Source organism: Populus alba, chromosome 2 (genome assembly GCF_005239225.2).
Source record: "Populus alba chromosome 2, ASM523922v2, whole genome shotgun sequence".
In the NCBI taxonomy this organism is placed as follows: domain Eukaryota; kingdom Viridiplantae; phylum Streptophyta; class Magnoliopsida; order Malpighiales; family Salicaceae; genus Populus; species Populus alba.
This window is the reverse complement of record NC_133285.1, coordinates 789,796-802,234: the sequence shown is the minus strand read 5'-3', so window position 1 is coordinate 802,234 and position 12,439 is coordinate 789,796. Positions and strand designations below refer to the sequence as shown.

Below are 12,439 nucleotides of genomic sequence, written 5' to 3'. Positions count from 1 at the left end.
ATGTTAAATATTTTGATCTTCATTTATCACTTAATTTTTTACAGCATCTCAATATTAGGTTGATGTTTTATTTTGCGATCATATATATTTTTTTTATCATATAGTTAAATAAAAAATAATTTTGGGAAAAAAATATGATCTCACTAGAGTTCATAACCCGGAAAAAAGGCTTAGTGTGCTAACAAATATATTGACGATTTAATATTTGATTGGTTCAGAAATAAACTGCATGATTTATTATTTTTATTTTATTTTTGCTTTCTTTAAGGTTATTATTGTCTCAAATAAGTATTTATTTTTAGGTTGGTGCTCAATTTTGTGACCATATATTTTTATCATATAATTAAAAAAATATTTTATAAAAAGACAAATTATTAAACTTAATGGAATCCATGACATTATTTGCTTGTGAACTAAGATATGATTAATATGTTATTGTCTTAATAGTTTTTTGTGAAAAAATTTATCATCTTAAAGTTTTGTTAAAAGTAAAGCCATGTTTTTACTAGTCATCAAAATTGCATTTTGATCCATGAAATCAATCAATTTAATTTAGGTCAACTCCCTCATAATTTAGTTTGAAATTCGAGTTAGGCAAAGAATTATGTTGCGAGATTTTAAGATTGACCCATTAAGCCAGGTTTAATAACATAGTCAAAAAATTCTTTGCGCTCTTAACATTTTTTTTTACTTTTTAAAAAACTTGTCTTACCCCCATTGGAGCGTAAGCCAATAAACTAGTTTCATACTAAAAATCATTCCCTCATAAGGCCCATGGTTAAAAGGATTGCTAAGAAAAAAAAAGATCCATTATAAAAGCTTGACATATAAGTCAAAACCAATTAAAAAGAATCTAGAGAGACATCAAACTTCAACTCTCTTGAGTTCGGCTATGTCAAGCCCAACTCTATTAGGACTCGACTACATGCCAAACTCAAGCATTGTGAGTCTGACAAGATACCAGACCTAACTTTTTTGGACTAGGCTACGCATTAGGCCTAAGCTTCTAAGGGTTTAACAAAATGCTAGGCTCAAAAGTTATTGGGCTTAGGATTTCTTCAGATCCAAGCACCTAACATGGAAATCTTAGGATTATCATCTCTCTACACAAGGCAAAAATTCTTATAAGAGTTGTTTATATGTCAATCAATATTAATGTTGATTATAAAAGTTGATCTCATCGATATTAATATTATGTACAGAATAATATAGGACCACCTTCTATAAACACTATTAAACACGTGGTGCTCCAATCAACATTAATGTCATGTAAGGAGACACTTACATGACATTAATGTTGATGTAAGGTTCACCCTCTCTACTTGGATGGGAAAAAAAAAAGAAGAGATTTATAACCTCTTGAATAAAGAGGAAGAAATGTTATAAACACTTTCTTAACAAACAGACCCGTAGACAATCTTCATTTTCTTAGAACATATTCTTAGCATTTATCATACATGAATTAAGAATAAATATTTTTTGTTCTTAGAATTTTAATGTTTATTTGCTAAAACTCCTCATCATAAAATCATTAACTTAATAATCAGAAGGTACCCAAATCCTTCTAATATGGATATTTTTTTGCAAGAGTCCAAACTTTTTTTACCAACCCCTTGCACCATTCAGTTATGGAGAATAGAAAATTGACATTAACATATTATTGTTCATTATCCAAACACTAAAAAACTCAATGTCCCCAACATACTAGATTCTGAAGCATCATTACCGAGTATTTGCTTTTATTGAATTAAAAAAAAAATGTTAAACAACATCCTTCAAATTTTTCTCATAAATAAATTAATTAAAAAAATGTTGATTGGCTTTGAACCACATGAAACTATAAGAAATAAAAGGGAAGCAGAAAGTTCAAAATCCAAAAAACATGCAAACATGAATTGAAGATCACATTGCTTTCTTGGAATGTGTTCGATATATTTTTGACTTTGTGATAATTTTTACGATCATGATTTTAAAAAATAAATTTTAAAAAGATAGTAAATCATGATAGTTTTTTTTTTCATAATCAAGGAGAGTTTTAGTGGAACACATAAAACTATATGTTGTTAAACCAAACACTTTTTAAAATTATGATTAGAGCAAAATATAGTTTCAACCATAGTTATTAAACCAGATTTGAGGATTGACCCCACCAAGAGGCTAAGTTTCAAGTACATGGTTGATCCGGGTCAACCTGAAAAATTTAAAAATAATATTTAAAACTTTAATATTCATATAGTTAAGAAACATTCCATATGGAAATATGTTTGTATGTGTGTGTATATATATTTATCATTAAAAAATTAACATTTTATAAACAATAAAAAAAAATATATGATTCATAAATTAATTTTATAATTTTTGAATTTCTAAAAAAATATAAAAAAAATTGAATTTCTCTTTAATTACCCGAGTTTGGCACAAAAATGAAAATCCTGGTCTAAGTCAACCTATCAGACAGAATTCATAACTATGGTTTCAACAACACGGTACTGCATTGTAAAACGGAACCTTAGTTTACCGGCTGGAACTGAAGTTGTTGGGCCAAAGATAGGTTAATCAAAGATGCAAATCCATGCTGTCGAATTAATAAATAAATAAATTACAAAAAACAAACTCGAATTTAAATCAGGAAAGCACTTGCTCTCTGGATAGCTCGGACAAAGAAAAAGGTTTTGTTGACCTCAAAACAAATTTACAACAAGATTCCTCTGTACTGCTAAAAGGAACAACTAGTATAACCTAACGAGGACGCCGAGAATGATCCTGACAGGTTAAGCTTCAAAATGATACTGATGAAACTGCAAAGTGTCAAACACAGCAGGGCATATATGTCCCAAAAAACACAACAAAAACAATCAAGGATACCTCAGTGGATGTAAAAAAAACCTGACAATATTACACTTGCATCTGATCAAAACTGCAATCATGCCTCAATGGAGGCTGAGCTGAACCACAACATGTCACATTTGTAGCTCAAAAACCGCAGCTCGGATGCCCTACTTGTTATTGCACATAGTATCACAACTATCCACTGTTGAGGAGGTGAAATGAGCAAAGGATGGAAAGAATGAATCCACAGACCAGCCTCGTCGACTCCAGGAAGGGAATAAATTCACAGATATATGTAATGCCTGATTATTGGTGAATAATTAAGGAGCTGCTGGATTCTCTTGACCGAGTCTACTATGTTCAATGTGCACATGAAGCTCCTCATAACCGTGCATGGTATCGGCAGAGAACTGCTCTATGGCTACAAAAATTTGTCTGAGACCAAACTGAAGACTGCTATTATCGGTCATTTCGCTTCGATGTACAGCTCTACCGGCTTGAAACGTCTTCCCTCGAGCTTGAATCACCTTTTGCAACCTTTGCCCCTCCCTCTCCAAGATCTTCATTTTCTTCTCCATGTCCTTGTCGGTAGTAAGTCTTTGCTGTAGGTAAACACGATGTCGTTCCAGGAACTGATTTACACTATCGAATAATCCATTCATTGCATAAATTACCTCCATCTCTGAGACCCTGTCAATTGCAAGTGACCACTGGTTACAGAACGCAAACACCGGAGGTGCTCCTGTCCTACCAGGGGAGAATGGTGGCACATCATCTAGAGTTTCTTCAAGTTCAGATGGAAGACATCTCAGAAGCCAACCATTCAATGCTCTGACGTAGCCTCTTTGTGCACTGATCCAATTGGAAAAGCTTAGATTCCAGTTTTGTAGCTCAATCTTGAGCTGTATTGCTGCTTCAAGATAGGCATCACTAGACTTCACATTGGAAGCAACGGCATCCAAACTCCTGGTTTCGACAACTGCCTGGGACTGACATCTGTGGCATTCTAACATAACTTTCCACATATCCAGTACCCTGTGATTAAATGGATCGATGTTAACCGGCACAAAAAAAAAAAAAAAGAAAAAAAAGACAGCAAACAAGCAACAAGACTAAGTTACAATGCTACATCTTAAAAGCTGTTGCAGATCAGCAGTCCCTACTAAGGAAGCAACAATGTAACTACAAGACAACTGCAAAACAAGTGAAATCCAAAACTCAGTTGTGTTAACTACAAATTAACTTGTGCAAGATTAAACAACAACATACTTTTCAATCAAGTCACTGATCAGTGGCCACAACTCTTCATCCCTCAATTTACTGATAGTAATTGATATCTTGTCAATAACTTGAATTGCAACTGTGATCTTCGTAGATAGCATCCGGATTAAAGGTTGAGTGGAGTTAACTTTATTGGCATCAGCGCCTTTCTCACCCAAGATGTTCATCTGCCCACAGTTCTTCGCAAGAATGAGACGCAATTTTTCCTCAGCCTACAATATAATGAACAATTTCTTTATTTTTCGTGTGGATTAGGAAGCATTCCAAAACGAAAGCAAAAGGAAAAGAACAAAGCAACGTGACAGGACCGTTCTTCTTCGAAAAGAGTAAAGCATACCTTCACTTCATGATAGAGTTTCTTCTCCCACAAGCACAGCTTTCTAAGAGTAGAAGACAGGTTCACAGAAATTATCCCCAAATCCTCATCAAAGCCCCCATGAACAGTACCATTCTTCTCTGAAAAAGACGGAGTAACAGTGTACAACATCTTGGAAGAAACTCCTTTACAAAGGGAAAAAAATCAAATTATTCTTGACAATATTCAACAACAGACTAATTATTAAACAAGAGATGAAGCCATGTTTAAAAGAAAAGTAATGTCAATACCTTGATAAACAGAATTTTTGTAATAATATCTGAATTTCCCTGCATCAAATATTTTCAAGACTTCATTTCCTGACTCTGCAGCTTTGTCAAACAAAACTTCTACTCCTTTCATAACCTCCAAGACACTTTGGATTTTAGCCTGCTGGCCTAAATCTTTACTCTCTTTACTTTCCTCTTTCACATATTCAACTTTCTTTTCTTCTACCACTTTAGCCTCCTTCTTCTGCTTCACATTATTACCTTTCTCTGCTTCCCTCCTCCTATCTTCTTCTCCATTTTTACCACATTTACCTTCTAAACGAATTCCATTCACAAATTCCTTATCCTTGGTCGGTAACTCATATCTCTCATATGTTTCAAAGAAATTCAAGAAATCCCAGGCTGAACTACTTGGAGCCGGAGGTGGAGGAGTTTTCCATGATGGGTAATCGTACTCATTATCGTCAAGATGATCATAAGAATAAGGATTAAACTGACTTTTATGGACTCTATGAAGCGAATCAAGATCTTTGTTGTCTTTAAATTCTTCATCTTCTGAATCAGAACGGAAATCAATGTGAGAAGTCTCCGAGTTCGTAGAACTTGAGGGACAGAAAATAGCAGGCGAAGAGGGTTTACTGAGTTTGGTAACAGCCGCGGAATCGCCGTTAGATTGAGAGTCAGACTGGTTATTGATGAGGGCTTCATCAAAGAAGCGGTGAAGTGCAGGGCCGAGGGACTTGAGGGAGTGCATGTAAGCAACATGAGCATCGGCGAGGGCATAGCTTTGGTAGAGAGCTTCTTCAAGGAACTTACATCGGTCATGGCATAGAGACACTGCAGGGAGCTGGTCAATTCTTGAAATGGAGCAGCCCATGAAGAGAAGAGTTGAACCAGACCGGAAGAAAGATGACTGGACTGGTGTGGTCTGAACTCTGAGAGGGGGGGAGTGAATGTTTGAGAACGTTATACGAGGTTTAAATATTGGTTAGGGGGTGTGCATTTAAAGCTGCATAAATCAGGGGAGAGAGGGAGAGAGAGGAAGAAAGTGAAGTCGTGGTGTACTGGATTAGCTTTAAAGGAGTGGTAGAGGAGAGGGGCTGGCGGGATTGGCGTAACGTCTCTTTGGTATTTTTGAGTTCTTGCCATTGACATCTGTGCCCAAGAGTATTCTTTCTATTGTTTATGTTTCCAAGCATCGATATAAAACAAGGAGGCCAATTCAGTAATCCCGTTTATTCGATTTTATTACAAGAATTTATTTCAGTTTTTTTAATTAATCATATTTTTAAATTAATAAAAAACAATGACATTGCAAGAGTTTTTTTTATAAAAAAAACCGATCGTAGTTTTAAATATTAATAGTAGTAAATTGTACAAGTTATTTGAAATTTAAAATACACATGCTCGATTGATTGAAATGACAATAGAGGAGCTTTTTTTTTTGACAAATCTATTTTAAAACAGGGAGCAAATAATGGAGTCTTAATTATTTACGTGTATCAACCATGTGTGTCGCGTATTTAAAAATATTTCAAGAATTTCATTTTAACCGTTCTTTTTTTAACATTTTAAATTTATCATCTTTCTTCATTGACATTTAAAACTAGTGTAGGAGTATGATTATAATTATTTTTTATGGTAAAATATATTAAAATAATATATTTTTTTATTTTTAAAAAATTATTTTTAAAATTAGTGAATCAACAAGTTTTAAAACATATAAAAAATATTAATTTAAAAAGAAATTTAATTTTTACCCGTGTTGTCAAACGATTCCTTACCTCCCAAATTTCTTAGAAATTTATCTATGTCCTTTGTTTTTAAACCCTATTTTTATTGTAAGAGCCTGATTGGAAGCATGGTAAATATTATATTTTAAATATTTTTTTATTTGAAACTAAATTAAAATAATATATATTTTTAATTTTTAAGATTTATTTTCAATATCTACAAAATACAAAAAAAAATTAAAAACAATAATCTTGAGCACAAAAAAAAATTCAAATTCTGGGTAAATGATATTTTAGCCGTATTGTCGAACACCCCTTACTCTTTTCATAAATAAAAATATAGGATCAATTGTAGGAATTATGTTATATAAGAAATAGAAAAGCTCTGTTTATTTCCATAAAATAAAAAAAAGAGAATTGCATCTGCTATGAAAGTGGGCTGTCGCCGTCGGTTTTACAACCAGAGAGCAAGGATCCTCTGGTGATGAACCGACATACATGTAGATGATCACTTCTTTATGAAAGAAGGTAAAAGGGGTCGGTCCCATGAGAATGCAGGGGTCAATGGAGGACCGATCTTCGTTCCGTACACCATGGCCTACACCATACACATGATGGAGGAATTTTATACGTTTCACCCTTTCCATGGCTTAAGCTTTTAAACCTAATCATGGAGGATTTGAAAAGGCCTGAGACGATCCTGTTTTCAAATCAGCCCTTAATTGTGATCATCATTCATTTATTTTTGGTAATAATTGTGATCATAATTTAGTGATGTTGAGGAAATTACATGGAAAAGGATGTTTCAACTCTTCAGTTGATTGAAACCAACGCGGATTGTTTTCCTTTTATATCCTTGCTGTTGCAAAAAGTAAATAAATAGATCTACAAATGGTACGGGAGAGATTAAATCATGTTTGTGTGTTTTAAAAGTATTTTTTTAAAAATTTATTTTTATTTTTATTATTTTATTTTAAATTAATATTTTTTTGTGTTTTGAGTATGTTTGCAAGATATATTTTTTTTTATTTAACTTTAAAAAATTATTTTAATATATTTTTGAATAAAAAACACTTTAAAAAACAGCCACAACTACATTCTCAAATACGCTCAAAATTAAAAACTGGCTCGTCGTAGAGAATATATATATTTTAACTAAATTGGATATAATTGTTTAAGTGATCTACCCGATTCTACCGGGTATAATTATTAGACTTGATTCAAAAATAAATTAAATGAAAGGGCTGAATTATCAGTTATGCAAGTTTAAAAAACTACATCAAGTAAAAAAATTTAATAGATTTTCATCAAGTTAATTCAGATATTTAATCATGTTGTATTAGATTTATTTTATTTTATTTTATTTTTTATAAAATCTATCCTGAGCCAAATTTCAAAATCTAAGATTGATCTGGTCTAGAATTATCTTGCCAGACTAGTTGGAGTTTAATAACGGTGATAGAAAGTACAAGCACAACGTTTAAAAGTTAAGGGAATGGGAATAATGAAGGGTTAGAATGTCATGTGATCTCCTTTTCGAGCATTTTAGATTCAGGAAAACAGGTAAAAACAAAAAGAGTCACGTTCACGACGGGGATTTTGAATCTGATTGCATCTCAAAAGGAGGGGTAAGAGTGGAATTCCAACTCGAGCAGGCTTGTCTGTATTGTCTCTCCTTTATCTTTCTTCTCAATGTGTGCCACGTCCCCATGACGAGGAGCCATGGAACCGTGTTCCTCGTTTCCAGCCTTGTATCCTGTCCTCATTCGGGGGAAAGCCTATACCCTTTTGCTTTCGATAATGCCTTCTAAAACATGGAGGTTCTGATCGGCGGCAAATAGAACTCCTGCCACCGCATGATTCCAGGTGTCGCCGAGGAACAAAGGGCAGGGTCCCCTCCCCAACCCACACACCTATTTATTAAATTCAGCACAGCCTAGGGTTTACATAATAAATTCTTGATTTGCAGCAATATTAGTTTAAGCTTAGATGATTTAAGTGGTTAATTTAGAATTTAGTTGACCACTGTATGAAAATCAATAATTTTTTTAAGATAGATTGAATTAATGTTATTTTAATAAAAAAAAATAATGAAGTGGACCTTATAACCCAATGACATGAGCCTTTACCAAACCAGACGAGTCCGTTAACTATGCCTACACGTTATGCTACACTGAATGGAACAAATAGATAAACCCTAACTGGAAACAGCTATACCCCAACCCATGATTTGGACTAGGATTGGATTAGATTGGTTAAGTTAATGGTTTTTCTTTTCTTTTCTTTTTTCTTTCTAGATGTAATTACAGATATTCTGCCGTTAATTTTGCGAAGATTAATTCTTTATTTAGAGTAGATTATTATAATTGTTGTTCATGTAGAAGATTCCAATTCATTTTTCAGAACTACCTGTCGGATTATTGCGGGAACGGAAGACTGGAAGGTGAGAAGTAAAAGGCAGATGGTGATCAATTTTATCTCTCGGAGACCTAACCGAAGCTTATCAAGAATCACAAGCAGTGGCCCCTGCTTGATTGGCAATTTCCCTTTTAAAGACGAGACAGGTCGTACCCCCTTCAACTATTCTCGACCGCACCAAAATCAAAAAGACGTTCTCTGATTTAACAAAGTTTTTTTTTTTTTTTTTTAAAAAAAAAGAAGGTGACGAGCTCGTGTAGCCTGAACAAGACAATTGTGAGAAGAAACCTTCATCATAATCTTGCAACGGTCTAATATGAAATGGGTCCAGTTGCTCGCTATGTTGCACGGGGTAATTCATACTGTTAAAATAAATAAAAAACACACACACACAAAAGCTAGCTCTGTAGCACAAGTTCGTCTCCTCCTAGACTCTTGTTTTGGAAGAGAATTTCTGCAGATGAATGGTGCCTTTGAGAACCAGACAGAGGCACTTGGGGAAGCCACCTTGAAATTCTTACAATGTGATTAATCTTTGAGAGCTCCAGTGTTGTTACGAATCCATGATTTTTTTAATCCATATTTATTTATTACCATAACTAGAATCACGGGCCTCATGAATGGACCTTCTCCAGCCCAATTACTGTTGTTTCTTCTATATTAATTTGTGCTGGGATTTGGTTAGGATTTCGTGTTGGGCCTACTCTTGAGACATTAGCATTATTAGGCAGTAGGCCCATAGGCTAATATTTAGTAAGCTGCACTGTCGGAGAGAAGAGCCATCAGACTTCAGTAAGGGAACACGTGTGTGATATATTAATTACATGCCTCATTGAAAATAAATTTAAGTATTTTTTTTAATGCATTATAATTATTTTACTTCTCAGATGCTGTGATATATTATATTTAATATAGCAATTGAAATGGATGGATTTAATAAATCATATAAAGTTAATGTACCGATCGTGTAATTATCCCTAAAGGAACAGAAATCTAGCTAGCGTGAGCCCAGAACAGGAGAGGAAGTGGAGCCCAACAACAAGACGTCATGATCCACTGATGAAGCTCAATTCACTGGAGACTGCGAGGCTCGGAGCCACAAGAGCTCGAGCATGCATTTTATAGACCTTCTCGTTCATTTTTCTACCCTCCACAAGGCATAAAAGCAGCACAACAAACATCATGGGGTCACGTCCATGGCTCTTTTTGTTCTCTTCTCTTAGCTGGGATGTCAAAACAATTCGAGCCCCGAGCTAAATTCAGCTGTCAATGCCGCTGGAGGCCATTGAGTCTCGAGAAAAGGTTAGAAAGGGAAGCAATGCCAATGATAGGAAGCGTGGTACGTACGTGATCTTCAATTATCTCGAAACAAATTAAGGTCATGATTAAGGGATGATTGTGCTTAATTATAAATTAGCTTTCCAGCAATACCACAATTATTACATATTTTTATGAAATATATTTTCAAATTAATGTAATATGATGCGTATTCACCAAATCATTTTCGATATTGGATACAACGACCGACTTGGGAATGCTGCACTTACAGCTAAAACGCATGTGGATGCAATTTATTTATTTATTTATTAGAAGATATATAGATCTCATTAATGTAATATGACTCCATCATTTGCTCACGTAATTGTATCCCTCCAATTATTTATTCATAATTACAAAGTCTATGCGCCGCCATCATTTTTCTGTTTGTAGAGGTTTCTTTTAATTAATTCTTAATTTAAGTATTTTATATATATAAAAAAGAATGTCTAAAGACAGAGCAGGATTAATTTGTGATGTATATGATCAGACTGTAGGCACACCATTAGTCCATTTCTATACAAATATATATATTACCACTAAATTAATTTGACCATTTTCATTTGATTTTACTGAAGAAAAAAGGGAAAAAGTAAGAATAAAATAAAAACTAAATGACATGATCTTCCTTTTTTCCTTTCTATTGTGTGAGACTATTGAGTAATGAAACCCTAGTGTTTATCAAACTCCTAAACACTCTTTCACCACCAGTTCCAACATCACCAATACACCCCTCCAACTCTTGCATCCTTTTCAAAACCATCCTCACCTCTTCATCTTCCTTCTTTCCCAATCCCCACAAACTCTCAACTCCAATTTGCTGAAATTCTTGAATTCCTTCATCAATCTTAACCTTCTTCGGCAACCTTAGTACTCTAATCCAGGATGATTTTCTTGACGCGAAAGACAACGTCGACATTCCATTAAAAAGTGCAAACGAAACCAACACGTTAACTTCGATAACATCTATAATAACACGAATCAACTCATCATCACCAACAGAGGGGCCTGAACCCAGTCCAGGAAACGGGCTTCGTGCGATGCATCGAACTGTGGAAACAAGTTTAGCCATTTCTTTAGCCATTTTCTTGCGAGACTTGAGGTATAAAGCAATCTTTGAGTCATCTTTCTTTCTTATTGCTACCTGTGCAGCAACTTGGTCATCTTTAACAGCCAAAACTAATGTTTGGAAGATTCCATAAACATCAACAAAACGAAGAAAGTCTTCAAGAAGCTTCTCCACCCATTCAGGCTGTCTACGAAGAGATTCTCGTGTTTGAGGTAGCTGAAGGAAGTCATCTAAAGAATCTTGAACATCCTTAAGACGACTCAAGCCATCACAAAGCCAAACACAAGTTCGGTTTTCGAGCTTCGATGACCAAGTTTTAAGCTCATTGATCTCGTTTATGAGCTGGGAAATCAAGGGATGTGATCTGCATGGAAGACTAATGGATCTATTGTGGTAAGAGATGGTTGGTTTTGATAGAGTACGGCTAGGAATTTTGTTAGGAAATGAAAGAGAGCGCTTGAACACGCCTACCATTTTCAAGCGGTGCTGAATCTTGGTAGTGTTTTTGGAGTTGTAATGTTTTTTTTTTTTGTGAGAAGAAAAGAAAGAAGAGGGGAGGTATATAAAGGTAGGACAACGAAGGCGCACGAGGGGATTAAGGATGGAGGGGACTGGATCGGCGAAGAAATCCAGCTGTTAATTATTTAGTTTTAGTTTTAACCAAGTGGGCTAGCTTAGGGTTTGCAAACCGAGGCAAGGAGCCATCGGTTATGGATCACCATTTCATGTTTCAACTGGAGAGGAGACACACATGGTTTTGACATGCTGGCTTTCTTGGATTGTTGCCCAGCTTTCATTTCTTGCTCTGCTCCAAGTTTTTCTCTCCCGAATTGGAAGGATTCGTGAGGTTAATCGTTAATTTTACTTATGAATTCGTCATGCCCTAGGTGAATTGTGATTCTTTCAATTATTTTTCTACTTCCAAATGTCAATCTTGCTCGGACCAATTTACATGTAAATCAGATTTAAATTTTAAAAATTATGAATATATCACTCTAACCAATTCACTTCTTTCTTAACGTTGAATGATTTTTTCATTGGTTGCTAACTTTGATATATATTAATTTAAGGGAAATATTAATCTAGCGTTCCCTATAACTGAAATTATCTAGAAAAATAAGTGTGCTATTTCTATGCAAAATCATCTATCAAGACCTCTTTGTTATATTTATAGTTTATATCCACATGAAACCATATGAGATGTAAT

The 12,439-nt window shown here is 34.4% G+C and overlaps 2 protein-coding genes across 3 annotated transcripts; both read right to left on the bottom strand.

Moving 5' to 3' along the window:
* Nucleotides 1–2,552: 2,552 nt before the first annotated feature.
* LOC118042099 (protein ALTERED PHOSPHATE STARVATION RESPONSE 1) lies at nucleotides 2,553–5,847 on the bottom strand. Of its 2 annotated transcripts, none has more exons than XM_035049668.2 (4): nucleotides 4,717–5,847; nucleotides 4,448–4,566; nucleotides 4,099–4,322; nucleotides 2,553–3,864 (listed from the first exon to the last, which is right to left on the bottom strand). In XM_035049668.2, exons 1-4 carry the CDS (start codon nucleotides 5,570–5,572, stop codon nucleotides 3,150–3,152), a joined length of 1,914 nt encoding a protein of 637 aa, XP_034905559.1. In that variant the 5' UTR covers nucleotides 5,573–5,847; the 3' UTR covers nucleotides 2,553–3,149. The 2 variants fall into 2 exon arrangements, with proteins under 2 accessions (XP_034905559.1, XP_034905558.1); XM_035049667.2 differs by having other exon boundaries at nucleotides 4,448–4,611; nucleotides 4,717–5,845.
* A 4,956-nt stretch (nucleotides 5,848–10,803) lies between these two features.
* On the bottom strand, nucleotides 10,804–11,757 carry LOC118042097 (uncharacterized). Its single transcript, XM_035049665.2, has one exon. The coding sequence runs from the start codon at nucleotides 11,704–11,706 to the stop codon at nucleotides 10,804–10,806; it is 903 nt and encodes a 300-aa protein (XP_034905556.1). The 5' UTR covers nucleotides 11,707–11,757.
* Between the last annotated feature and the right edge of the window lie 682 nt (nucleotides 11,758–12,439).

Excerpts from the sequence above, each read along its gene's own strand:
- LOC118042097 (XM_035049665.2), bottom strand. The coding sequence starts at position 11,706 with ATGGTAGGCGTGTTCAAGCGCTCTCTTTCATTTCCTAACAAAATTCCT.
- LOC118042099 (XM_035049667.2), bottom strand. The coding sequence starts at position 5,572 with ATGGGCTGCTCCATTTCAAGAATTGACCAGCTCCCTGCAGTGTCTCTA. Across the intron at positions 4,612-4,716 it reads CAAAAATTCTGTTTATCAAG|GAGTTTCTTCCAAGATGTTG; the intron begins GTATTGACATTA and ends CCCTTTGTAAAG. Across the intron at positions 4,323-4,447 it reads AACTCTATCATGAAGTGAAG|GCTGAGGAAAAATTGCGTCT; the intron begins GTATGCTTTACT and ends ATTATATTGTAG.